A 27,730-nucleotide genomic window follows, 5' to 3' on the forward strand; every position below is an offset into this window, starting at 1 on the left:
TTCTTCACATAAAATGATATAAAAAAACAACACGAGACTGCATAGATCTCATGCGAAATATAACTCTGTAGACAATATGTACACTTGTACAAAGTGATAGTTGTGGAGATCAGCATCGAAGAGTCTTGAAATAGACTATCCATCCGACATTCACATTTCCCTTGCCCTGTTTTGTGTCTTTCACACGTATAGAACGGTCAAATCCATTACAGTCAAAATGACTCCAAACCTTATATTGCACAACACAGTTTGCATGTGCAGAATCTTGGTTATTCCTTCTCCTTCTCTCAGGAACAGGCACTAAATACACATGAAGTTAACATAATAAGAAAGAAAACTCTCAGTTTATACTATGAAGGCAGCAATATACAAATGAAATGAAGAGGAGTTAAAGCTAACAGCTCTTGTGAGCAAAAATAAATAAATGAATAAATAAAAAATAAAAAATGGAGCTTACCCATCAATAACTGAATGGGGAAAGCCCTAGTTTTTTGGTATCAACATTGGATTTGGAGTCATGATAATCCATTACATTTTTTTTTTTTTTGGGGGGGGGGGGAATAAAAAGTGACATTCAAGGATGTTTTCAGAAATCATAATTTCACTCACACTGTAAAGCACCATCAACTTCATTACTTTTTTTTCTAGCAATGCACACATACATTGTCAGTGGTCAGGACTAAGCATGTGACATAGCACTGCCAATCGGATGCCAATTTAACTACACCAGAGGATTGGTTTATCAAGTAAAACATTGAAAACTTCTATTCAAAAATCATCACACATATCTTTCTCCTTTTTTATAGGAAATTGTACGGGCACTTAACACAAACTTCTGGTGTTTCTCCACAAAATATCATCAGAAAAAGTACTTGCATTAACTTTGGACAGGATGGGGGGGGGGGGGGGGAAGGGGGGGAAATGACATCTCCTCTGTATGAAGACTGTAAACCCCTCCTCTGCATCAACAGTCACACCCGCCCAATGAGTGGGGCTCAGCCCAAATCGATGAGGTTGTCTCCCAGGTTTTTGACGGGTAGGGCGTGTCCCCTCTCTGGCCGCCTCACACCTCCCTGCTGGGGTAGAGCACTGTTAGACTTGATGCACGTCGTGGTATCCTGGTGTGTGGGGGGAAACCAAATTCAAACGTGGACAAGAAACATTAATCACCATGGCTTTTCTTTTCCACTTTCTTTCTTTGTTTTTGTTTCTTGGTTTTGTTTGTTTTTTTCTCTAGTATGTGTTGTTGCCTTGTTGCCTGATATTTGAATATGGTTCAAATTTCATGAGATAATACCAAGACTCAAGACTTGAGTCACACCAATCTCTTTTTCTTTTCTTTCTTTCTTTTTTTTTTTTTTTTGGGGGGGGGAGGTGGTGGGGTATGAGATATGAAACAATCCCCAGACAGAGAATAAGCTTTGGTATGACGACTGTTCCCCAATGTTCTATTCTCACAGAAATCATTGTGAATTGCCTAAATTTTAGGGCAGCCAACTATCAAAACCACCAGTTATCAAATGTACACAGTTTCTGTCTTACAATGTGACAGAACACAAACTGCAAAATGGCAAAATGTAATTAGTAGATGCATTTTCACCATTAATGGATCTTATCATGAACACAAAAAAGTAACGAATAAAAGATATTTGATATACATGTAATTAGAAAGAAAAACAATGTTAACCAGCACAGGTCAAATCATATGTACAGCTTTACATTAAAACTGTGCTCAACTTTTTTAAGAGTGCTATTTACAAAACCAAATGCAGTAAAATCCCTAACATGATACCACATCAGCCCAAATTGGATCATGTTTACTATACTTCAGTTGAAAGCACTTTTTTCCGCATTCTGAACACATAGATTTAAAACATTTCCAGCAAACACACATGCAGTCATGGAATGGTTCTCACGGATCGATATGTGCTGTGACCCATATTTCACCCCTGGGCAATGCACTGCATATGAAGGTTTCCTTATCTCATCAGGCAGTCACTCTGTAAATCTGCTTCACTCTTTTGAAATAAAGTAAATGTACAAATGGCACTGCAAACCATGGAACAAGAGACTGACACCCCCCCCCCCCTTAAAAAAAAATGCAGTGGTATGCCAGTAATGTACAGCTATTATTGATGTCAGTGAAGATAATCCACACAAGGTTTCAAAACAGATTTGTCAGATAAACACAAGGTAAACACGGCTTAGGATGTTTTGAAACGTTCTAAAGTTTCTGAATGGTGCATAGCGGCAACTCTCACCACAAACTACTAGTGAATTGTGTGCCATTTGTTTGAAATCATTTTGATGGACATCCTCATCATTATTCAATGATACCCCAGGGAAAGTTCAAGAATTGAACCACTATGTGCCAAAGCACTGTCTAAGAGGATGTCCAAAATTTTCAAAGTTCAGTCTGTTTCCGGGGAACAAACAACAACAAACAAACAAATCTGTGGTCTACGAGCTAACACACTGAGTGACCATAAATGAAATAAAGGACTTGATATCAATCGATAACCTCTGTCTGTTTGGGGAAGAAATTTAAATGGAAAGTCACAAAGCAAGTCTCTTGAAATCAATTAATTCAGATCCATGTCCACAACTTTCCAGAAGAATCCATCACTTTTGCAGATGGCATTTACTACCCCAATTAAGTTTCTGCAATGCATCACATGGTGATTTAAGGAGAGACTTCTGAACTTAACAACCCCACAAAGTTTCATCTAATTTTAGATAATGGATTAAATGGGTGTCCAATTTTTGAGATTCCCAGTTCAACTTAAAAACTGTGCAAACACGTACTGATCTCAAAGTCAAATAAGTGAAATTGACAATATGTGAAATTTTTTTTTTCATTTTTATTTTTCTCTTTTATGCTACTACCTACATATTTATATCATGAAAATTACGTCTCTCATGCTGTGCATACATGCATAAGTGATATTCAATGGCAAGACTGAAAGGTTTAAATCAACCTTTCTGGAAAATTGATGCATCGCAAGTTGTGACACATGGTTGCTTTTCAGCAAAGAGGCCTGTGACAGCGTAGCAAAAACAAGACACCCTGCCACATCAGCAGAACAAAGCTTTAATAGTGATTATCAAAAACAAAAAAGAGATTGTTAGTGTTGATGAGTGGTACTTACAAACATCATAGGTCTTCCCAATGTGCTTTCGTCTGTTAGTAGTGGGAAGGCGGCGGGAATGGCAGACAGTTGGCAGAGGAAAAAGGGTGCAGAGTTAGCAAAACAAATGAAACACAAAACAGACACAATTAATAACAAAAGGGTGCATAAACTCCAGAGAGGGGCGAAGGGAAAGAGAGAGAGAGAGGGAGGGGGGGGGTCACAAAAGATGATCACGATATGATCATAGTAAAATCTCTGTTATCTTTACAATTTCTGTCGAGTGTTCTCTCTTTGAAAAAAATTGTCTCGATCAAATAGAACCACGGACAGGAAAAACTGGAACACACACACACACACACACAAAACGTTTTATACAGATCCAAGAAACTGGTTATATTGACAGAGTAATTAATCACTGAGATCTTGATAAATTAATCAATGATGCGATACTCAGTTGGATACAGAAATAGAATCAGTGACTGGGAGCATGGTATGTATGAAAAGAGAGAAAAATGCCACAAATACTGATTATACATGTACACACACAAAAAAAAGGAAGTCAATTTCATCAGACTGGAAATTGAATAGGGAAGGGAGGGTAAGAGAGAGAGAGAGAAAGAAAGAGAGAGAGAGTGATAACATATCACTCCCTTCCTGTATCACGCATGAAGATCACACAAAAGAATATATTCTGCATCAAGGTCAAAACGAACACCAAGTGTACTACCCTAGGGATCGATAACTGTCATAATGATGCTGCCCCTCTTTGGCAAAAGGACGTAAGTGCCAATCATGTCATTCTTTGCACACAATCACCCTGCATCTTTCATTTCCCACAACTTTGGTGCAGTGTTACAACATTTTGCCAGGCTATTTCTCTCATTTACGGTGGGTGCTTGCACTCAAAGCTTTGCAGCTACTGAGGGCATGCAAGGTCGAGTCTAAAAATGTTCATTTTGATAATTCGATTCTTACTTCCTTTTGCCATGAAAGGGGAGGAGAGACACAAGCATTGAATTGGCACGACTGCCTGAATGCACGATGCATGCATTGCGAAATGAAGTGGTCACCGTGTTCTACGGCACCGGATTGAATACACACCGATTACTAAACATAGCAAATAAAGCGCTGAAAAGATACAATGGGACCACAAACATTCAAACCACAATGTTGATGCTAAAAATAGAAAGCATGCAACACAAATGTGAAAAAATAAGAAAATAAAAATCTGCACAATACTAAATGGATCTCTCTTTTCTCATTCGAGGTCAAACTGAACAATAGAGTTTCTTAATGAGTTTCCATCGGGAACACTTGATATTTGCCCATCCACTCAGCAATGAATTATGCCGTATAACCCACGCAAATTTAAAAGGATTAATTTGATGATTATGTACATTGTAAGGGACAAGCGAGGAGAGAAGGGAACAGAAAGACATACAGACACACACACTCACACACAAACAAGGATGCATTCATATTCAAAAAAGGGGAAAAGATGGTTGCTCTGCATTCCAAGTCTAATATTTACCTTCCATCTGTATCCCAGTTGTGGAGAAAATAGTGGATATGAGCAGGATATGATGAGTTAGGATTATCAATGGATCAAAATGAAGTGTGAGAAAGGTGAAAATTACGATGAAATGGATCATGGATGGATGATTCTTTTTTTTCTTTTTTGCATGTGGACAGCCGCTGCAGAATAAAAGATTATTCTCACATGCTCCAGTTAGTCGATGTACATGTAAATTGTGAAATTCATCTATGCATGACTGCTCCTTAAACTTTGCTTTTATCCAACTCCTGATTGTAAAAATCCACCTCCCCCCCCCCCCCCCCCCCCACTTGTCCCCACCTTTACTGTGTTTGGGAAGTTTTGAGCAGTCTGCGTGAAACAGGTACTGCATTATCCTGTAAGAGTGTCAGTAGTAGTCATATAGCACTTTGTAAATGGAGTCAAGCTTTTTTCGGTACACATCTCCTTTAGTGTTGTCTGTTTCATAATCTATTCCTGCGTTTTGCATTTCACGTCACTTTTTACAGATGTACTACTGTATAATTTGCTAGTATGTGTTCCAACATTGCTACTGTTTAGAGATAGATAACCTCATTTGAATACAGGTGACCACCATTTAATGTCACAGGATGGCACTAAAAATGGATCCAAAAACTGAATGGATTATAGGTAGATAAAATGCATACTTAAAACCAGAAGAATTTACTGCTGTTTACACTCTCCTCTGCCATAACTGAATGTGAGATGGACATAATATGTCACCTGACTGCCCCGAGTAAAGAAAACAATGAACTACGAATTAATCTTTACATAATTTAAACTTATTACTAATGCATGATGAAGATTAGTTTTCTGAGCGTTTTGACGGGTTAGAGAGCAATGGTATGCTGTTAGCTTCCAACTTAGAACAGTATGGATTGATGACTCTGATGGAATGTGGATGAGACTAAGTTACATTTGAAGCTGACTTGTGTCTATGATGGAACATTACTTGCATGTGTTTAACGCAACTTTACTGAAATTCACACGGTTTTCTTTCTTATGTATAGTAAACTTACCATGACGAGGTATTTCCCGTCTCTCTACCCAGTCCAAATTGTAAGTCCCTCTCTGAGCCTGGCCACTGGCATACTGTCCATCGGTTTGAGGTGCAACCCTGCTGACTGGCATTGTCTGATAGCTTGTGGCATTGTTATTGCGGTTCCCCGCAGTGGTGTTCTGAGAAAACCTTTGGAAAGACCTGTCAGATGGCTTCGTGGAACCGAGGTACGCCGTAGGTGTCTGGGACCGGTACCCACCCTGGTAGCGGCCGTGACCTGCGTCGGATGGGTGCGGGGCGGAAGAAAAGCTGTGCGGTGTCATGCTTCGCCCAGACGTGGTGGCCCCTATCTGTGACTGCACCCAGTCTCGCTGCACTGGCGTGGCCGCAGATGATTTTTGGAACGGTGAATGTCCCTGCGGTACAGTCTGTGATGTACTTGTGCTCACAGCAGGTGCAATTCCCTGGTGCACAGGTTGGCTTGTGGTAACTCGACCATTGTACGCACTGTAACTTTGTGGAGCACCTCCTGGCACACTAATGTTCACATGTGACACCGCTCCCTGTCGCACCGTCTGACCAGAGGCAATCGTGCTTCGGTGGGGTGTCGGTGAGGATGGCACACTGCGGTACTGCTGAGGCTGATACGCACTCCTGCTGGTATCAACCTCGGTAGTACCATGACTTGCTTGGCTATGCCCCAGGCTGTGCTTGGGGTGCCTCTCTGCACCCTTATCAGACTGGAGGTCAGCCACTCGCTGTTTGAGGAGCTCCAGCTCCTGCAGGGATTCATCATCCCGTCCACACATGTCCCCTTTGCCATCTCTCAATGTCCTGACAAATTGACAATGAAATAGGACACACACTATATTTTAAAAAATACATTGGTATTGACAATGCTTGCAGTTGCCAACATGTGTTCTTCTGGTCTTTGCTTGACACTCACACTCACAATTAAGTAGCTCTTTACCAATTGCAAAATTCATAAATAAATTGAATTGGATTAAAAGTGGTCTTTGTTGAAATCTGACTAGCGACCAAAGGTTGAATCACAGAGATATATATTGTACACTACTTGTAGATGTAAAAAAAGACATACTTTGACATAAAAAGTAAAACCATTTCATGTACTTAAATATGAGATTCAAAATATTGAAAATTCCACTCAGATACGAGAAATTATATACTTCAAGGAAAATGTCAGCATCCCTAACCACATACAAGAAAATGAATATATGTACATCATCCACATTCTGCATACTGGTATTTAAATACTTGAGGCCCTGTCCAGACCTGTCCAAATTTTTGTATGAGCAGAAGACATGGCAACGGGCAAATATGATCATAGTGAGAAATGGGTGTCTTTTACCTTGTGGGATCCTGGCTGGGCGGTGGTGGAGCCCTAATCTTGGAGACCGTTGGTTCCTGGGCACGCCTCTCAATGGTCAGCCTGCGATGGAGGCTACGTGACTTGAGAACCGTGGTGTTGTACTTTGTCTGCAGAAAGAGCCTCGTCTGATCCTTGAGGCCTTCTAACCGAAGAGCAATCTTCAGAGTCGCTGGAAGGAGAGGGGGAGGAGGGTGAGGTAGAGAATCGCAAGACAGGAAAGCCATAAGCAATGGTAATACCATAACACTGCTGATCTGTGAGGGCAAATACTCAAGGCACAACACAACACACAGAGTTTACTATGGCAACAAAAGAAAAATAAACATACATTTTGAGAAACAATGACCATACTCTCACTCATTCAAAAGAAAAAAAAACAACAACGTGCATGGATAATAACATGACATGGTTCTTAGCTCAGCTTGATCTGTTAAGGATGATTTGGTACTAAATGTTCTGCATTCATTTGCTTTCCATGCAAGAGCAATCGGTAGAATTTCCATTGAAGTTAGTGAGAAACTAATAGACCATGGTGAACAAATATTTTGAATGTATCAAATAGTGTGACATAGTATTTTGGAACACATAAGTGACAAAAGAGTATCCACAACTCTGGATTGGTGACCTATGACAAAGTATGATAAGAACAAGTTCTCACAGGCATACAGTAACCTTTCATTCTCATATCTGCCTTACACAAAATTATATCTTTGCAATGCTGATATACAACAATTCAAGACTTATCAGTATGACCTAGGTATATATATGCAACATGCAATAAATGTGTGATATTGCAAAGTTTTTTTTTTTTTTTTTTTTTTTGGGGGGGGAGGGGATTATGTAACCTTCATTTCTTTGTCAAAGTACACAGTGAGAACATAATTCTACACCGATCATTAACTGACACATTAAAGTACCAAAGAAGTAAGATGCTGATGTGTTAAAGGAAACACTTACATGCAGCAGCAGTGCAGAGTGACAGAGCCATGGCTAGATCCTGTTCCTCCTCTGCTTTGAGAGAAGTTAGTAACTGCTCATCTACACCCTTGACCATCTCAATCACCACAGCCTCCGATGTTTGGGTAGATGTTCTTGGTACACGGGACCCACTGGTTGGTTGTGAGTGGGCGTCTGCCGGTGAAGTTTTGGCTGTTGGCATGTGATGACTGGGTGCAGCCGTTTGGTGGACATGACCATGGGAAGGATAGGCAGAGGAACTATTGAAGGAGGTAGCGCTGCTAGTTGATGGGGCAACAGAGGATGGGGTGTGGTCAGATAGGGGTGCATCCAGAGAGTAGACGCTCCCCGAGGATGCGCTGGAGCGGTCTCGACTCCTGTAGCCTGAATCTCTACTGCCGATGGAGTCGATGTCCAAGCCATGCGTGACGGCAACCTCTTGGGTCTGTCGTATGGTGATGCCATCCTGGTGCAGTACAGCAGAAGGCTTGCCCTCATTGGAGTGCTGCCTGTGGAGCTGTGGGACACCTGTGGGCTGCTGCATGGCTGGAGAGGTGTACCCAGTGTGTATCCCAACAGTGCTACTGTCCCTTGGTCTGCCACCATCCGCTGTCCCAAAGTTTTGCTTGCTGCTTGCGATGAAGTGGTTGACCTGTTTCTTACCCGGAAGCGTGAGGAAGCCATTCTGGATGTTGTATTTGGCCCTGGACTGCTTCTCATCCACCTTCCTATCAGCCACGGACGAGGACCTGACCAGCGGTATGTGATTTTGCTGAGGCTGCTGCTTTTCGGCCGCCGAGGATTCTTGGTTGCGAATGGCCGCAGCCAGAATCCCCCCCGGAGCGATTTGCTTGTCTGACTGCAAGGAGTTGGACCTCTTCATCGAAGGAGACATCTGGATTGGGTCTGAATTCAAGTGCTTCCTCCCTTGCAGCATATCATGGCTTCCCATTTGATGCTGCAAATCGGGCACGCTGGAAAACCTGGGACCTTGATCACTGATAAAACTGCTGTTGAGGGAGTTAAGTCCACAGCCTGTATAGGAAGCATCCTTCAAGTCTGGCACACTGCTGTGAGAATCTTGGTGCCTGGTTAGGGGCTTCATAGTGAGCGAATTAGTTCTCTGCACAAAGGTATCCCCATTGATGGGTCCCCTGACGCTACCACTCCAAGAGCCTTGTCTGACAATCGATGCTTTTGAAATTGGTTGGGCGGTGGATTCTCTTTCGGAGGACTTGGGGAGAGGGTTGCTGCGATTCTCTCGCACGTTAAACTCCTGTAATGGCTTGATGTCCAATTGCTTTGTCCTCACATTGTCTGGATTATTTTCGATTTCCGTTGAGAAGTTACCCCACGGCTCAAAAGTGAGACTTGGTTGCCCAGGATCGGAGGGGTGAACGTCACATCCTGTCACCACACCAGTCTTGGCATTGTACACTGCGCCCTCCTCAGCAACAATATTTCTGGAGTTCAGCACAGTTGATGATTGTGCCGAGGATGGCCGTTTCACAGCCTGAGGTGACATGGAAACTTTAGGGCTGCGATCTGCGGTTGGGTTTCTGGAGGAGGAGGGTCTCCCAGAAGGAAGAGGGGCTGTCAGACCTCTGGACTCCTGCAACCTGTCATTGCTAATCCCAGAGGAGACCCTGTGGCCTTGGCCGACAATGTGGTCGGATCGACCCAGCGAAGTTGTATACCGTCCCGACTCCAGCTTCTCGTTTGCATCATGCCCATCGAGAGCAAACTGAGAGATGGAAAAATTGCCAGGTTTGGTTTTACCCATGGGGACATAGGCCAGGGCATCTTGTCCAATTTCCACCACCGAGTTTGGGATCCAGCTCGCCCGACTGGCGCTGGCCACTGCCCCATCCTCGTCGATCTGCCAGTCCTGATTGAGTTTTGCAGAGTCTTCCCTAGGACCTCCCTTCGATGGCTTCCCGGGCTCGGACGTGGCCTGAAACTCCGGCACTCCCCCTACAGCCCTGTAGACCAGAGTATTCTGGGAGTCACCAGAACTGACACTCTGACCACTCGCATTGCTGCTGGTGCTGTTTCCATGGTGATGGTTGATAGTGCATGGCTCATCAGGATTTATCAGGGTGTCTACTTTGGTGGACAGGCATTCCTGAGGTTTCTTTAATACTCTGCCAGGCACTTCTGAAAACACAAAATAATAGTATTTCATATTACTGATAATTATCACACATTCATGCAACTTTCCCTTCTCATTCAAAGGAAAGAAAATATCACAGAAATTTCCTGCTGGAGCATTATCTAACCTTTAAGACAAATTGACAACTTCGTTCAAAATAGAATACTATATACATGATGCTCACAACTGACTTACAGCTGAGATATTATATCAATATACCACTTGGAAGCATGCATTCTTTTATCCAAATCTATTCAATTCCAATTGAATTAATTCTTAAATGGACTGAAGTGACAAAGCTTAAGATGTCATAAATGTAAATCAGTCAATGTCATGACCTTTAATGATGCAGGCATCACAGAATGTTAAAAAGTGACAACTCCAAAGAAAAAAGAAATAAATGATAAAGATGTCATAAGCAAATTAGGCCCATATTTTTCAAAGAGATGACACATTAATTTATCTCTCGAACAGGAAGTCTCATCACAAACCATTTTCCTTGTCCTCCTTGTCGTAGCCCTTGAGCATCGTGACGCGCTTCGGAGCTGTGGCATTGGACACCTTCTTGCCGTCCGGGTAGGAGTAGAGCAGAAGGAGGGGCTGGAAGTGCCCCCGTCTACACCTGTCCACCACGTCAGACCAGTTGGGGCCAACCTTGTTTGTTATCAGAACATGAGGATGACTGTCTGGTGAAACCCACCACATTAACAGCTCATTCTTTGCCTACACTCTGATGCTGATTTAAATTCTTACAACCAAAAATCTTGTTACTCTCCCAAAACCAATTGGTTTGTGCAACCCACAAAAAATCCTGTATCTTCATCTTCATCTTGTAATTTTTTTCATAAGTTGGTAAATATGAAGAGAGGTTTGAAAATATAAAAAACCATCAAAGCTGGTCAAATTATACTAACTGCTCAATGTTTTGGATTTGGTGATCATGCAGTAGAAATTCTTGAGAAAGAAGTTTTATCCAATCTTTGGAAAAAAGAAAATCACAATTTCCTTTTCATCTTTGGCAAGTAGATTTTATGGAAACAGTGACATATTTTTGGCTCTAACATTTCCATTCATAAGAGATACCTTGAAAGCGAACAGGTGGAAGAATGCTTGAAATACAATTTCTGTTTGATTGGCCCTTTTAACAGCAAAAAACCATGATAACCTAAGTGAATATGTAAAGTCAGGACTTCTTAAAGTAGATCTTGAAAAATAAACTTTGGACATTAACTCTCTAAATATTTTGTGCATACAATGCTCACTCTCAAAGTGAAATTATAGAACAGACAATGATTTGTGTTTCATTCCGTCCACAAAATCTAAATTCCTACACATTATAGTAACTGTACCTGCTTGACGACTGCATCGTCAAAGTAGACCCAGTAACGAAGGCTGGTGTTGTAGAAGAAAGTGGTGTAGTGTCGGCCATAGTACGTCACAATGCCAACAAGGAAGAGGCTGTTGGCTTTGGCTCTGTCATCGACAGCATCGTCAAAAAGCTGAAAAAGAAGCAGACACTCAGAATTACGCACATGAAGTGAAACATTTTCTCAGCAGCATTTAAAAAAGAGAGAGAGAGAAATACCTACATGGCTGACAAAACCAACTAGGAAGAAAGCCAGCATTGAAAATCTCCTTGTCCTGTTACGAGAACTCTTACACTTGGTAGGACCTTCTGGAAAATACAATTCAAAAGTTGGCAGAAAGTATATAAGTCACAGGGCACCCCTTCTATCTAATCGATCAACAGACAGGCGGAAGCTCAATTAGTTAGGGCGCCGCTCTTGGAAATGAAATTTCAATTTGCATGATCACACTGATTCTTGCCAAGATGAGGGGTGACGTCATTTTTGACACAAGCTAAAAAAGCATTCGTCACATCATGGGAAATAGTAGATGTTGTTTCACAACCATTGCTGCCCCTCGCACACACAGCACACCCTAACTTACCTCACGAAGGAGAATGGTTGTGCCCAGGTTGCATATGACATCAGAGATGTGTTCCACATCGGGCTTGTCTGAGTCCCAAATCAGGCCAATGCTCACTGGCAAAGGGTGAAAAAAAAAAAAGAAAAGAAAGAGATTCATATGAATCAAGAAAATCTGTGTTGATGTAACGTCTGGTGTGTAGATGTGTGTGTGTGTGTGTGTGTGTGTGTGTGTGTGTGTACTCAGAAATAATATGTGCATGAAACACTCTAAATGCTCTTCAGGTGTGTCCCAGTTCTATGTAAGACAACTTGTGGTAGTAATCACTGGCCCAGTAACATGAATCTAGTCACAATAAACTCTGACTATTGTCAAGTTTTGCCACATGTGATTGCAGTATTTCTTCTTTTTTTTTCCACATCTCCAAATTTGGTTACGTGTGATACGACAAAAGTCTGGATCCAACAAGGAAGCTTGCAATATTGTGCTGGAAGACTATTCGGACATGGCAAAATTTACCATCTAAAATAATATTGCATCTATCATCTAAAACAAAACTGAAAAATATTTCTTCACAAGCTCAATAAAAAAAAAGACTATTCATCCATGGTATGACATGAATACATACAGTGATATCAGGTGATTAATATTCAATACATGAAAAATCAACATGACCTGGGGGCATTTCATGAAGCATTTTGTCAAACATTTTTTCTAACAAACTGTTATAAGCTACTGAAATCCTTGGATCTGGCTTGCTGAGAGCAAACTAGTCCCACAAATTTGTCAGACATAACGCTTCATGAAATGCCCTCCAGAGGGCACTTCAGAAAAAGCATTATCACGATGAATCCACTGGGAATTGATCGATTGGCTTTAACTGCATTCACAACTTGAGACAGCAATGTGAATGCAGTGAAAATATAGGCTAATCTACATCTGATTGGCAAATATATCTGCAACAGAAAATCTAATCAACTCTTCAGTTTATGACCTATTTGATAGCACAGGGACCTTTGTACTCCATATACAAAGTATGACTCTATTCAATAAAACTATAATCCATCTGGAAGAGCAATATCAGATATCATGTAATGCCACTGATTACATTCCACCGATTACATTCAGGCCTGGGCTCTCTGAATACAGTTTGTCTCACAGCACCCATGCATTTCAGTACCAGTTGGTGCAGTCAACAACATGATGGTATATTGGCACACTTCCAGCGAAACATCTCTTCACTTACAAACATCGGGACAGTTCATGAGTATTCTCCTGATCTTGATCTGGCGGCCACAAGAGCTCTGTCAACAGAAGCAAAGGAATGGTGATGCATTTTTTTTTTTTCAATGAGCTGCATTATATGAAGCACATTGCAACTTTCAAAACAATGATTCATGGTCATAAAAAAAAATGTAATATTCAAACAAGATTTTGACATCACCTGAAGAATTCAAGCAGTACAAAATGGGAAGAAACTACCAACATCTCACTATCATGACACCATACTAGTAGGCAAGTGAGCTACATGTAGAATTTATGATCAATAACTTAGTTGTCTCCTCTCTATGAATTATTGTGACTTGTATATTATTGCAGTCATTGAGTATTATCATTGAGTATTATCGTAATGATTGATATTCTATAAATTCCTTTGTGGAGATATTCATAATGAACTCCCTTGTGGAGACATTCATTATGAGCTCCCTTGTGGAGACATCCATTATGAGCTCCCAATATATTATATAAAAGAGTAAATAATAATGTTTGAATTATCTAAAATTTATTGTGGCCTGATTTCATTGTAAGTACTATGTGGCACAAATTATTTTTAACAGGGTTTTTCTTTTCTTTTCCTATTACAACAACAACATAAAGGGGAGGATGGACCACTGTGATACCCTCACTCACACAGACAAACTAACAATGCTCACTACCCTATCTATTTCAGTTATATTCATTTCATTTTCAGACAGAAACAGCAGACATTTTACAATGTACATTAAAAACACGTGATGACAGGAAAGAACATAAAATTGACTGCTGCCTGGGGATTAGAGTAAATAGAGTATATCTTAGAAATCTAATGAACGAACAGCTTTACGCAAAGAGCTACAAAGATTTCATTGAAATGCGACAGACTGACACATCATATACTCACGGGACAATCTCTGAGGTCTCCAATGGCGCCAGCCTTGCGCAGGAGATCCCCAAAGTGGTCTGTGTTCGGCCAGCGCCTGCTGTCTCGCATGCTGTGAGCCTCCGCACTGTTACAAGGGGACAATCACATTCAACAAAAGAATCTCATATAAATTCTGCATTGTTGTCCCTTTAAGAACCTCTTTTACATTGTTAGAAAATCTACATATTCATAGTGATTACATTGTAATTACTGTAAAATAGTGCTAAGTTATAATTTGGCTAATAACAGGTCAACTGATATTCCATTTTGTAAAAATATGTGAAATTAATTAAACTGCATGACATTAAGATCATTTCTTTTTTCTTCTCAATGTATTACTATAAAACAAGAGCATAGAAGTTCATTATGCATTTTTTTTAATGAACATGATAATCGAATTTAGTACAGCTAAGGATATGTGTGTAAAATTTGTGGTTGAACATTGAAAGATATTATATGCGCATCTACAGGATTAATTGAACTATTCCCATCATTTACTATTTTGCAGGACAAAGCTTTAATGACATCAAAGAAAAGGAAAAAGAAGGAAAATAACAAGGAGAAAATGAAACTGAGGAAATAACTGGCACCATAACAGGAGAGTTCAAGTAACATGCCAACATCAGATGCCATGTACAATTTGTATGGACCTGTAATGAGTACAGTCAGGTACACATTATGTGTCAAATGGATGGCTAGCAACATTTAAAGGGGAAGGCTAGTAACTGATCAGTGGGAATCAGTGGAAATGCTGGGAGATGATTGTTCCAATCCTTATGGGATTCATTCAAGAGTTCATTGTATATCTATTGTTGTGTGAAAATGATTTGCTTCAGAATGGTCTCATATTCAAGTAATGTGCAGTTTAATGCTTCCAGGTTAGCGTCCCTGGTCAGTGACGGAGCATTAATCTGCACATTACTTGAATATGAGACCGTTCTGAAGCAAATCATTTTCACACAACAATAGATATACAATGAACTCTTGAATGAATCCCATAAGGATTGGAACAATCATCTCCCAGCATTTCCACTGATTCCCACTGATCAGTTACTAGCCTTCCCCTTTAAGCAATGCAGCTGGTTTTGACATACGTTCATGTGGATCTGATACTATCAATCAGGTTCATGATCATTTTTAAAGGGGATGGCTAGTAACTGATCAGTGGGAATCAGTGGGAATGCTGGGGGATGATTGTTCCAATCCTTGTGGGATTCATTTGAGAGTACATTATAATCTATTGTTGTGTGAAAATTATTTGCTTCAGAATGGTCTCATATTCAAGTAATGTGCAGTTTAATTTTTTCAGATTAGCATGCCTGTACAGTAAAGGGGAACCTGGAAATATTAAACTGCACATTACTTGAATATGAGACCATTCTGAAGCAAATAATTTTCACTCAACAATAGATATATAATGTACTCTTAAATGAATCCCACAAGGATTGGAACAATCATCCCCCAGCATTCCAACTGATTCCCACTGATCAGTTACTAGCCATCCCCTTTAAGATATATATACACAGTGGTGTATATTGCATGTGACATTAGAAAGTATCTATCAAAGGACAAACAAACAAGCAACACATCTCAGAGAATAATTTTCCGTTCATCTTTACAGCTGGCTGTGTACAAAAAACAGCTCAATGCACATCACTGACTGTGATGCCAGCAGACAGCACATGAAATCCAATCAATCACTCCATTCCGAAATTTGCGTGGCGCCAATTCCACAAACATGCCTGTGGCGCATAAACGATCGGATGGGGAGAACCAATATCAGAATCACTTCAGGCAGCTCAGGTTTATGAGAGAAGGTTTGTGAATCACTCCCAATTTCTTTAACAGTATTTCAGGTTTTCTTCTCCCTCCTTTTTTTTTTATCTTTGTCTCGGAAAAATCTAATGAAAAAAAAAAAATGCATATATTAATATAACCATGGTTCACAGACTTCCAAAAGTACAAAATGACAGACTGGAAGCTACTGCCCGTGAACCAATGATGAAATATTTAGCTATCTTTTTTTTTTCTCTATTTTTGAAATCATATGTTCTATAGTCTTTCCTTTTCTTCAGCTAGTAGGGACATATACACTATCCTATGTGCTTCACTTAGTTTTGTTAAAGGGATCGTATAGTTTCGGTTGAGACCTAATTTCAGGTTTCTAACATTTTTTGGTGAGATAATGAGAAGCCTTTTATGAAATATAAAAGAGCATGTAATTCCATGAGGAATTCAAAGTTTATTTGATGAAAATTGGTTTTGAAATGGCTGAGATATCCAAAACAGAGCGATTCTACAAAGTGTGGGATCCATACATAATTACTATCACTTTGTTTTACTTTGCTTTTGGATGTTTCAGTCGTTCCAAACCCGATTTTCATCAAATAAACTTTGAATTCCTCTTAAAATGGTAAGCTCTGTACTTTTTCATAAGTGTGTTCTTGGTATCTCGGAAAAAGGTAAAAGTCCAATTCTCATCTCCACCAATACTGTACCATCCCTTTAATCACCAAAAAAAAAATCACAAAATCACAACAACAAAAATTACAAAAGTCATCCTACACACTATAAGCACTTATTGGACAGGATACTCTAAAAGCAAATGAAAATCCAATCTACATTCTACCATGTACGCTCATCATCCATTTTTCCCACTCTGTGGGCTTGGACAGTTCATTTCTCTGTTGGCTCTCCTCCATGCTATCCTCTCCATTGGGTCAATATGGGAAATATTAGATGCTCTTCTGTCTTTCTTTGATTTGTAGTTTTCTCTGCATGTATCCCTGAATATGATACATATTTTTATTTATACAAGATATAAATACACATAGACAATATCTCTTCTAGCCCAAACTGTCTAAAACGAAAAAAAGATTAGGATATACATAAATGTACATGTACTTACCACAGGGCCGCACTGGAGACATAGTGGACCATTTGGGTGAAGGGGAAGGGCTCAGAAGTGGCTCCACATCGACACACATTCTGTATATATAAGGGGGGGGGGGGAAGGAATCAATAAACAAGTGAGAAGACGGAGCTGCCAGTAGACAGAGATTGGTCAAGTTGGTTTCAGACATTGAACCAAATTGTAGGTCAGTACATGGAATTTTCACAACATGTAATCTTGTGTGCTTTGTCGAAGGAGGAATTTATCCCCAAACATTCCGCCTACCTTCATTTTGCTAGCGTAATGAAAGAGCACTTGCCTTCCCATTACATCCTTCAGAAGGCAGAGGGAACAATATTACCCCTAAAACATATCAGTAACAGGTTAAGTTTATATTGCTTACTGAAAGAAAAAAAATGTTAAATTATTTGTATTTCTTTCAGTTTATGTCAGTCCACTGGTGTAATATCACAAGTTGTTGCACCCACCTTATCCAGTATTATAAAATGGGTTCAAGAATGTAGCCAATTGGAAGCGCTGAAATGAGTCACGTGTGCGTGCATGATTTCTTACTATTGCACGGCGCCGTGCAAAAAAGCGTAAAGTCACTGACGTCACAATGTTTACACTAGCAGTGCACATTCAATCAGTTGTTACAAGTGCGTCGCGCACTACTATACACGCTGTCAATCCTGTAAATAACTTCTAGTTCGGGCTGGCAGCCGGCCTTTCTTGTACATAACATGTGGCGTACATATACACTTATACAAACGTACAGTACATATATGTGCGGGATTTCCGAGTGCGACGTGCGTAAATGTTTGGGATGAACATCTTCGGACATCTTGACTTATGAGCGAGTGCTACATGTAGCTGACTGGTATTGACCCACAAAGGTACATGAAAAATGCTGTTAGTTTTCGACCCATTTTATAAATCAAATAATACACAGGTTTGAGTTCGTGACATTAGTGGAGATGCAGCTCACTCTCGGGTATTTACAATGTAGTGCAACATGCACTCGGCTTCGCCTCGTGCATGTTTCACAATTGTAAATACCCTCAAGTGCGCTACATCTCCACTAACGCACTCTCACCTGTGTATTATTTGTATAATAACGATACCTGAATTCAGCCAAAACTGTGAAAATGTGATTTTTTTTTTTAAAGAAATGCTTCCTGGATACTCCTAGAATGACATCATTGGCACACACCTGTATCTTGCCTTTCACACACTGATGCATTCATGGAACATCTGTTCATTCTCTTCATTGCCTTTTTTCCAATCCACTTGTACAGAGGTAAAATGAATGGTGTCAGAATGGCAGTTTTGACCACACGTGGTTATACTTCAGGGTGAAAGCACTCTGTATGGTCATTAATTTCAACCTCAAGCATTATTTAGACGATTGACAAAGAAAGGGGGGTTGTCGGTGTTGGACTTACGTGTTCGATGAGCGTCATGGCAAACTTGCGGTGAGGGATGCAGTGTTTGGCATCACACAGTTCCTCCTTGATATTGTGGGCCAAGTGAAAGTGGATTCTCACAAGGATGTTTTCCTGCATGGAGATGGGGTGAGATACTTAGTAATACAGAAAAATCAAAAGAGAATGATACAGCAAGTGAACATAATATGATGAAATTGGGTTCCTTGAATGTCTCATCACATCGAAACTAAGGCACACTTTGTGCAAGTCTTTCTCAGACCCCTTTGAAATTGATGTGTGTGTGTGTGTGTGTGTGTGTGTGTGTGTGTGTGTGTGTGTGTGCATGTGTCTTGATACTCTAACCAATAGACATTTGTCAATTCAGTTGTAGGCATTGTCTTGTACACATGACAATTACTTTCTTTATTTTCATTTCCTGTTTAAACATCACAACTTGAAAGGAAAATCTCCAAGATAGCACCACTTTAAAAAGCAATGTGTGCATGTAGCATGACACTCTGGAACAAGACTGAATACATTACCACCTACTTCAGGAACTCTCAACTTCCTCACCGCAAAGTTGAATACCCTTTTTGATGAGAAATCAAACTTGTCAAACATGAATTCAAAACCTTGTCATTCAATTCTCCTCAATTGCTGAACTACTGAGCAAACAGCAGGATTCTTCATCTAAAAAAAAAGGTCATATTGAATATCTGTCATTCAATGAGAATTGGAGAATCTTTCAAAATTATATGGGTCAAATATCAGCCGTCCTTCTGATACTAGTCTCATCTCTCTACACCTTTTTGGCACACACAAAGAGCAATCACACAACACTCTGCCTACTGTTACTGCCCCCTGGCACTCACAAAGCACTCTGCCGCATCATCCATAAGTCCCAGCTGGAAGCGGTCCTGGTCCTGGAAGGCGGAGGCGAGGGCCTTGCGGAGGGCATCTGGCGGCAGGACCATCTCCTCGCTGTGCTGCAGCTTGTTGAAGAGGGCCTTTGAGTGAACAGGGCAAGATTCAGAATACATTACATTCAGGGAACATTTCACTGATGATATCTAATATCACAGATGTGATGAGTCACTTTTTGTAGGGTATTAAAGGGTGACTCACACAGAAAGTACATGTACACTCCTTCCCCAATTTAATACTGGCCTATAATTGAATTTGAATTATGTAGGTATCAAACAAGCAATGGTAAAGTGTCCATGTAAATTGGGAAGAAAAATATGACAAAATCTAATAATACATAAAACACACAATATTGATACATTCATGATTATTAATGTGCATTGTTTGCATCAGATCACTGTAGAGTTGTCATAACCTAGCAATGGTTTTGACTTTTACAGAAGAGAGATGTAGATATCTTTATTCATATATCAACCAGAGACATGATAGTCTATCTTATGATAATTTTCATAGAAGTAGGTGCAAACCAACAGGAGAGTTGTGTCAATGACGTCGCTGCCTATTTAAACATACTTTAAATGTGTGCTTGGTTGTTACGGTCATCACTAATGAATGAAAACACGTCAAACTTTGGAAATTCCACAACTTTCTCACTTCCTGTAAAACTTTAATGAAATGTCTACTGCTGTTTGTTTGATTTTACTGTATTCATTATGGCAAATCTGAACAGTGGTATGGCTTTTTGCTGTACACATACCATGTCAAAGATAACATAGGAAAATTTAATGCAGGCTTTCTCTATTACTGGTTCAGAAATGGATAAAAGTATTGTGTACGTATAGGGGGATTCGACAAGAACCATTCTGACACCAGCAGTGCCTTCTCACAAAACTACAGTATCACAGAAATATTAGTTTTGATTTTTGCCTATTTCTATAGTAGATGATTGTTTAAATTTTACATACTGATATGATGAACTACATGTAGATGCTATCAGCCAACCATGACAAACAAATTTAAAATAGTAAGCAAATAATCAACGTTAGTGAAGGTGATGGGACAAACTATCACTTCCAAGGCGATCTGGATGTGGCTACAAACCTATCTTTCCGAAGCGCAGCTGAGGAAAGATAGCGTACACATTCAGATCGCCGAGGAAGTGATAGTTTGTTTCAATGCCTGAAACTAAGTTGATTATTTGCTTTATATTCCACATCTAGAGTCCTAGAAATTCCCATTTTATTCCACATCTGAAACCGTTTTAGCTGTCTCTAGGTATCCTTAGGGCTTAGGCTACGTGTGCGTGTAGATGACAAAACAATGAATTTGCTGCGCGCACCGAGCGGCACCGAAGTGAAAGTGCATTGCACTGTGTACTATCAAGTGACCTAGGTCACATGATAGTCCACAGTGCAACGCACTTTTATTTCACGCGTACTCATCTTGCGTTAGGACTGTGTGGACTGTGTGGAGATCAGCGAAACAAAAGGGACTATCAACATAGAGTGTAACAAACTTTTCTTCTCAGGTGATGTGATGGGCAAAACTACGCTTCATCACGTGATCAGCTCTGGACCAATCCTATTGCAACATTCTTTATGTGGAATATAATTTTGAATATCATTCATAAACCATACTTCTTTCGCATACTGTACCCTACTCCCTTCACAGTTCAATGTACAGTATACAGCACATTGTACATGTACGTGTATAATTAAAAGTACAGTTGAACCTCTCTTATCCGGCCTCCCTTTATCCGGATCTCTCTATTATACGGACGCAATGTCGCCGTGATTTTTTGTTAAATAATTACGGGAGGAAAGGGGGATTCCCAACTCCTTGAGAACTCCTACACAGACACACATGAATTACATATACCACGTACTTGATACATTTCTTAATAGTTATTTAGGTAAATAATCCCAAGAATTTATAAAAGAAAATGATTTCATTCTTGCAAACACGAACCTCTATTTTGGGGTCTGTTACTGAGTGTAACAATGAAAAGGTTGCAGTATACACATTACTACATGTGGTACTACAATGGGCTACTGTACATGTGTATATATATTATGTACATGTATAAAGCATTGAGTCTCCCGTATCCGGCCAAATCCCTTATCCGGATGAGCCCCGGTCCCGACTTGTCCGGATACGAGAGGTTCAACTGTAATCAATAGCATTCTACAACCTTGCTTCAAATGGATCTGCCTAAAGTTGCCTGACCTACACATACAAACAGTACCAATAACTATATGTACACTGTATGCCAGGCATGAAGAAGTGCAAATGCAAAGAAGTAGCTTAGTAGAAATACAGTGTACCTGTACTTGGCATTTGAACTAATCACATTTATGAATTTCATAACATAAGTAACTCGGGTTTTCTGCATCACATCACATGTACACAACAGCACAGCCACAGTCATATCATATACAAGTTACATTAGTTTGTATACATGTACAATTGTAGCATCCCTGAACTTTGAATCCTATGGATGTTTGCAATTTCCTTTGTTTACAACAGAAGACTCAACCTGCAAATGGGGAAACCCCCAATGTAGCTAAACCTCACAAACAAACAAATGAAAGGTGATCGTGATGTTGTACCTTTAGGGCACAAAATATGCACGCTTTGCCCATGCACGCATGGCCGGTCATCTCACGAAAGCTCCTACGGAACACATCTAAATGCCAGAGAACCTGAAACGGAGATAAAGAAATTATGATGATTGTTGAACAGAGATTTCATCACCAGGGAACATACTATTCATATTATTGAAGCAATCTCTCTTGAAACTCCCCCATTGTTAAAGGTAGACTGTGGGGAGTAATATTGGCCTGTAATAATAGTCATCAATCACCAATGCTTCATATCATGACATTAAGGAAAATGTGTACATCACAGGCATTGCTTTCCGGAAGCATGTATTTCTTGGAATTTACTTCTGCACTGCTTCATTGTCATCCTTTCCACTAATAATATACAGCCATACATTGTACGTTAGCAGTAAACCTACAATGTAGCAAAAAAATGTGGGTGTTCAGGCAGTAGCTTGTCCATGCTATGAGAGTGAAATGTATGCCCACAAAAACATAGATCTGTAACTGTACTGTATACATGTACACTGGTGTTTGCATGCATACATAATGTAAATAATAGTACAGACTTTGATAGATAATACGTAAAACAATTAGACAGCCATCCTGCACTGTACATTACACTGTGTGGATATGTGATATATTTGGAAAATTAAATTTGGACTTGGAGGAAAATTTGTGGAGTGGTTGAATTCATGTTCCACAACCACTGTGACAAAATGAGAATTACAATTGTAAGTATGGTACTGTAAAAGAGGAAATCTTTGTGCATTCTGCTCAAGATGAAACTAGCACAAAATTAAAAGTGTGTGAATATTTGTGCTTGTAATATGTAACAATATTTGATCTATTTAACTGATTACTATTTAATTCTACTTATTTGATTCCGCAGAATTTGTAAGTACACACATAATTCATTTCACCTGACCTAGTGTGAAAACTACTCATGTGAAAATTTCCACTTTTACAGTTTCATCCCCTTTCAGAAAACAAATAGAAAAACAAAACAAAACAAAACATGTGATTTCAAACCTCAAAGGTGATACACAGTGCATTTGTGGTACGGGAGGAAATATTTTCACAAGTTGTTTATTTCCTGAATATCAGAAGATTACCAAAATATGCACGCAAGCAGTTTTCCTCTCCATGATAACTGACAAATTCCCTAGAGGTGATGAATCAATGCAAACCAGGCCAAATGACAAAGCCAACAAATTTAAAGCTTTTAGCTAATTCAGTTCTGATCAATTTAAACCCAAATTAGACGGTGTGCTCACTGATACTACACAATGTATTCAAAAAGATAATTTAGCTGACAAGACAAACTGAATGTCACTATCAACAGAAGAGCTTAATCTACAATAAAAAAACAAAAACTCCTACAGTGTACACGTATTGTACATTACATGTATGTGCTTCATCTAGATTGATATTTTATACCTTTGACAGACATGTGGAAAGTCCTTGGAGAGTGGAAATATGCAATAATTACAGTACATTGTAACATGATACATTTGGTATCATGATAATGACCACAAACCACACTGTACACAAAGTACAATCTGTACAAGTACTGTTCCATACATGTGTACATACAAGTGTACATCACATATCACTGACAAAGACACATTTGTTTCATATTTGTTCACATGTGTCCAATTGCAGTGTTCTCAAATATACAAGTTGTATGTTTATGAGCATCCTCATTACCAGTACTAATCTCAACTACTGTACTATGCCATACAAACCATGATTTGAAATACAATCCCCATAAACCCCATTTCCTTGATTAAACTCTGAGGCTCAAATCCCTTGGCTGTGATCAATCGTATTATCATCTTAACGACTCGGAGGCAATTAGACTACGACAATCAGCAAAAGGCTGCTGGCGGGGACTTATAACGTCTCCGCAAAGAAGGCTCAAATTTCTGGGATTTGCGAGCAATCACGTTGAGTGATGCGCTCTTTGTGAATGAGCCCGCATTCACATCCATTGGCTGCCAGATTTGCCAAATAACATACTACACGAATGGTGATTATTTAATTGGTCACAAGCAAAAATGATAGCAATATTCAAGAAATGAATACTTCTGTGGTGCAATACTCTGTGAAGGAATTCTATTGCCAACTACCATAGGCACTGGCTAATGCTCAAATTCATTACAAACATTAGAGTTTCATCATGACTTTTAATGAAATGCGTACATGACTTTTTACTGCCACAGCCAAGTTCTGCCGTTATTAAAGTAAAGATTATATTACGTGGAAACTGCAGGATGGACAAAGAGTGTGGATCAAATTCACTTGTTATACAGTATCAAAGTAGCATTTAGAATGTCAACAAATTTCTCTGCGCTTCCTTACTTTTGTTTTCATACTGTAGAAAGCATTGAGTCTAGAGTGATCAACAGTCATTTTCAATTCAATTTTTTTTTCTATTACATTGTAAAGTACATGTACATGTATCTCCAGTGACCACTAATAAAAGAGTGTTTTCTGATCCCCAGCTGCAGCTGGAATTACCACAGTAAAAACCAAATATCATACTCAAATCTGATTACCATTGCAATGACATGATATTCCGGTAATGGCACTTGCTGAAGTATTGTTGCTAGATAAAGGTCTGAATAAGATTTGCTAGATAAAGTCTGAATCTACAGGTTGGTTGTTATGCATGAGCTCATACAATTTTGTAGATACATGTATATGATAAGATCAAACTCATGCATGCAGCAATAATTCAGCATATTTTCATTGCCAAAAGTTAATTAGCATTTCTCAAATAATCTTCCTTTTTTTATTTCAGTAGTGCACATTGTCTGCATATGAAATTCTCTTGCAGCTCAACTCTCTAAAAGCTGTTTGCCATTAGATCTCAATTTCTTGAAACACAAACAAAACAATTTAAAACAATAACTACACATGTACTTCATTCTTGGAACGATAAATTTTCACACGTATATACCAAAATTTTTACAGGCCATAAATGGCAAATTTTGTTTAAAATATTGGCAAATGCATACCGGTATATATTGTACACTCTTCTTTATTTCTATGAGTGTATCCATCACAATAACTGAAGTCCATACCTGTACAGCACTGTTCAGAAAACAGTTGTTGTCCCCAGGGGCATTCAGCAGTCCCTTGGAAAAGATGACCGATGTAGTATTCCTGGGCGTGAACATGTTCCTGACCTGGCCCGGCCGCTTGCGACTAAAATCCTTCAACCACGACGGCATAGACATGATTGCCGGACTGACTCAGGTGTTCGCTGATAACACTAGCAATACGGTCAGAAGTCAACACTGGACTACACCTTTGATGCAGTATGGCTTCAAGCAAAGAGTTACTATTGATACTGGACGAACTCTTCAGCTTTTCAGCAAATGAGAGCTACCGCGTCCAAACAGTTCCTTCTTCGTGTTGGCACATGAAGAAAGTCATGTTTTTATTTGCCGCGATTCATTCATGACATTGGGAGCATGAGTGTTAACAAAATCCATAAATCAATTTTAAAAAGTGGTGCGCCTCCTTTCCTTCAGTCTCACTAGCAAGGACTACACCTACTATAGACCACTGTTTAGTAGTTTCAGATTTCTAAAGGTGTTCCTTTCGTGAAAAAAAAACCAACAACCCACAATATTGAATTCACATTCTCAAGTCCCCACTGCATCAACTAGGAAATACACTTCCACTGCTGTAGTATGCTAAGATATCGCTTTGAACAGTGTTGCGCTCTGGTGTTCTCTCCGTCAAACAAAGTGCAGCTCAATGATTGTTTCTTCAAAATGTGCACCTCTTATCCTTAGCCGCTTATCGTACTCTTCTTTCCAGCTCACACTGATTCTCTACAAAAACAACTTTTTTTGGGGGAGGGGGGATAGTATAAAGCCAACAATTACTGGTGCATTCATAGTAAGAGTGTAAGCCGATTTTAAGCTGATGGCTTTATCGTTTGTTATTTTTTGGCTTCGACCTTAATCTTGCTTTTCTTGTTCCGTGTATTTGTAATCACATCCATGAGATGAAGAAAAAAAATTAAATACTATGCTAACAGTTCCTGTACAAGTGTTGGCACTCCAGTGGAAAGTCTCTATTTCTCTCCAAGTATTGTAGAATCAACCCATTCACACTATCTAAACCACAACTTTTGTGATTGCCCTACATTCAAATTCACCCCTTTTCGGAAACTGCATTGTGATTTGCTTTAGCATACTTTTATTCAATAGCAAACAGGCAATGCAATGCCATGAAGAGACAAAATAATTAAAATAAAATTCCCAGTGTGAAAACTATTCTGGTATCATGATTGTCCCATTACACTCTTGCCACGCCTACGGCTTATTTTGGCGACCGATGGCCGGGAAATTTTCCCACCGGTCAAAGGAGGAGCGTCCTTGCAATCAACACAGCCAACAAAAGACACTTTGTCCCATTACTATGACTGTGCGACTTGATGGTGTGGGTGAGACCAGCACTAATGTCCACTCCATGTTCTCTTCTTACTTCAAACTCTTCGAATCCTCACACGGCAAAAATATATGTCTATTAGTATTTCCTCTCGGCGAGTAACGTTACAAAACTCTGCGACGATACGGGAATCCTCTCGATGGTGTCAGCAGCAACGTTGCCACGGTAACCATTTGGAGCCAGAGAAGTCTGCGGAAGACTTGACCTCATTACCGAAGCGCAGGTGGTACCACAGCAGCCGTCCTCACGCTGACTGCAGGCTTGGAAATTGGTTCGGTTTCTCTCAGAAATAGCCAAGTTGAGCACCTGCAGAAACGAGAAACGAAAGTGAGATAATGAGCTCAGAGACAAGAATTACTGCTCTGTTTAAATTCTGTCGCAGTACTTCTGCTTTTATTTGGAATTTTCCCTACAACTGTAGCTCTAAATGATTTGTTGTGGTACAATTTAATAGAATGTGAGAGACAGAGAGAGGAAGAATGAGAGGAAGTGAGAGTACAGAATGCTTAAAAGACATTAGATGTCAGGACAAGTAAAGTACTGCAAACATATATTGCTCTGATATACATACACTGCATACACAGCTATGGCAATTGCATGATTTTATTTTCCTACAGTTTTGCCTTTTGTTACAGTTCAAATCACTATAGCCTATAAGAGGACAGAAAGAGAGAGAGAGAGTAACAGGGGGAGGAGATAGCGTAAAGCATACATTTGAAGTATACATGTCATCAACAATGAATACAATGTTATCAGGCTTATATATTTTTATAGATTAAACACATCATGGTACTGCCAAAATGTTTGTGTAACAAGCGCAATGAGAATTCCATAATACAAATAGAGCTTCAACACACAGGAGGAACATTTACAATGTTAAACAGTACATGATCATAATCTGTTTGAACCATGGATCGCTCAACAAAGGAGATATCTTTACAGGTCCTGGTTATGGATAGTACATGATTTGTCCCAAACACACACACACTGCACAATCTTGAAAAATCATGCTGTTTACAAAAAGAATTCCAAGTCCCATACACAAATGCCAGCATCTCAATGCAATAGCAAAGGTGTACAATTGTAAGTGTACATCTGTGGAAAAGTTGTCAACACACTG

At 39.6% G+C, this 27,730-nt stretch overlaps 1 protein-coding gene across 1 annotated transcript; it reads right to left on the reverse strand.

Annotated features, from left to right (window-relative positions):
- Positions 1-995: 995 nt before the first annotated feature.
- LOC139732824 (uncharacterized) lies at positions 996-26,678 on the reverse strand. The gene is made up of 15 exons (XM_071643666.1): positions 25,230-26,678; positions 22,150-22,242; positions 19,489-19,623; positions 18,635-18,748; positions 17,205-17,284; positions 14,276-14,381; positions 13,361-13,418; positions 12,136-12,230; positions 11,535-11,684; positions 10,677-10,839; positions 8,034-10,190; positions 7,056-7,245; positions 5,706-6,520; positions 3,150-3,181; positions 996-1,118 (listed from the first exon to the last, which is right to left on the reverse strand). The coding sequence occupies exons 1-15, from the start codon at positions 25,383-25,385 to the stop codon at positions 996-998; spliced, it is 4,467 nt and encodes a 1,488-aa protein (XP_071499767.1). The 5' UTR covers positions 25,386-26,678.
- Between the last annotated feature and the right edge of the window lie 1,052 nt (positions 26,679-27,730).

Source organism: Diadema antillarum, unplaced genomic scaffold (assembly GCF_040938485.1).
Source record: "Diadema antillarum isolate AM-2024a unplaced genomic scaffold, OU_Dant_1.0 seq00000451_RagTag, whole genome shotgun sequence".
Lineage (NCBI taxonomy): Eukaryota > Metazoa > Echinodermata > Echinoidea > Diadematoida > Diadematidae > Diadema > Diadema antillarum.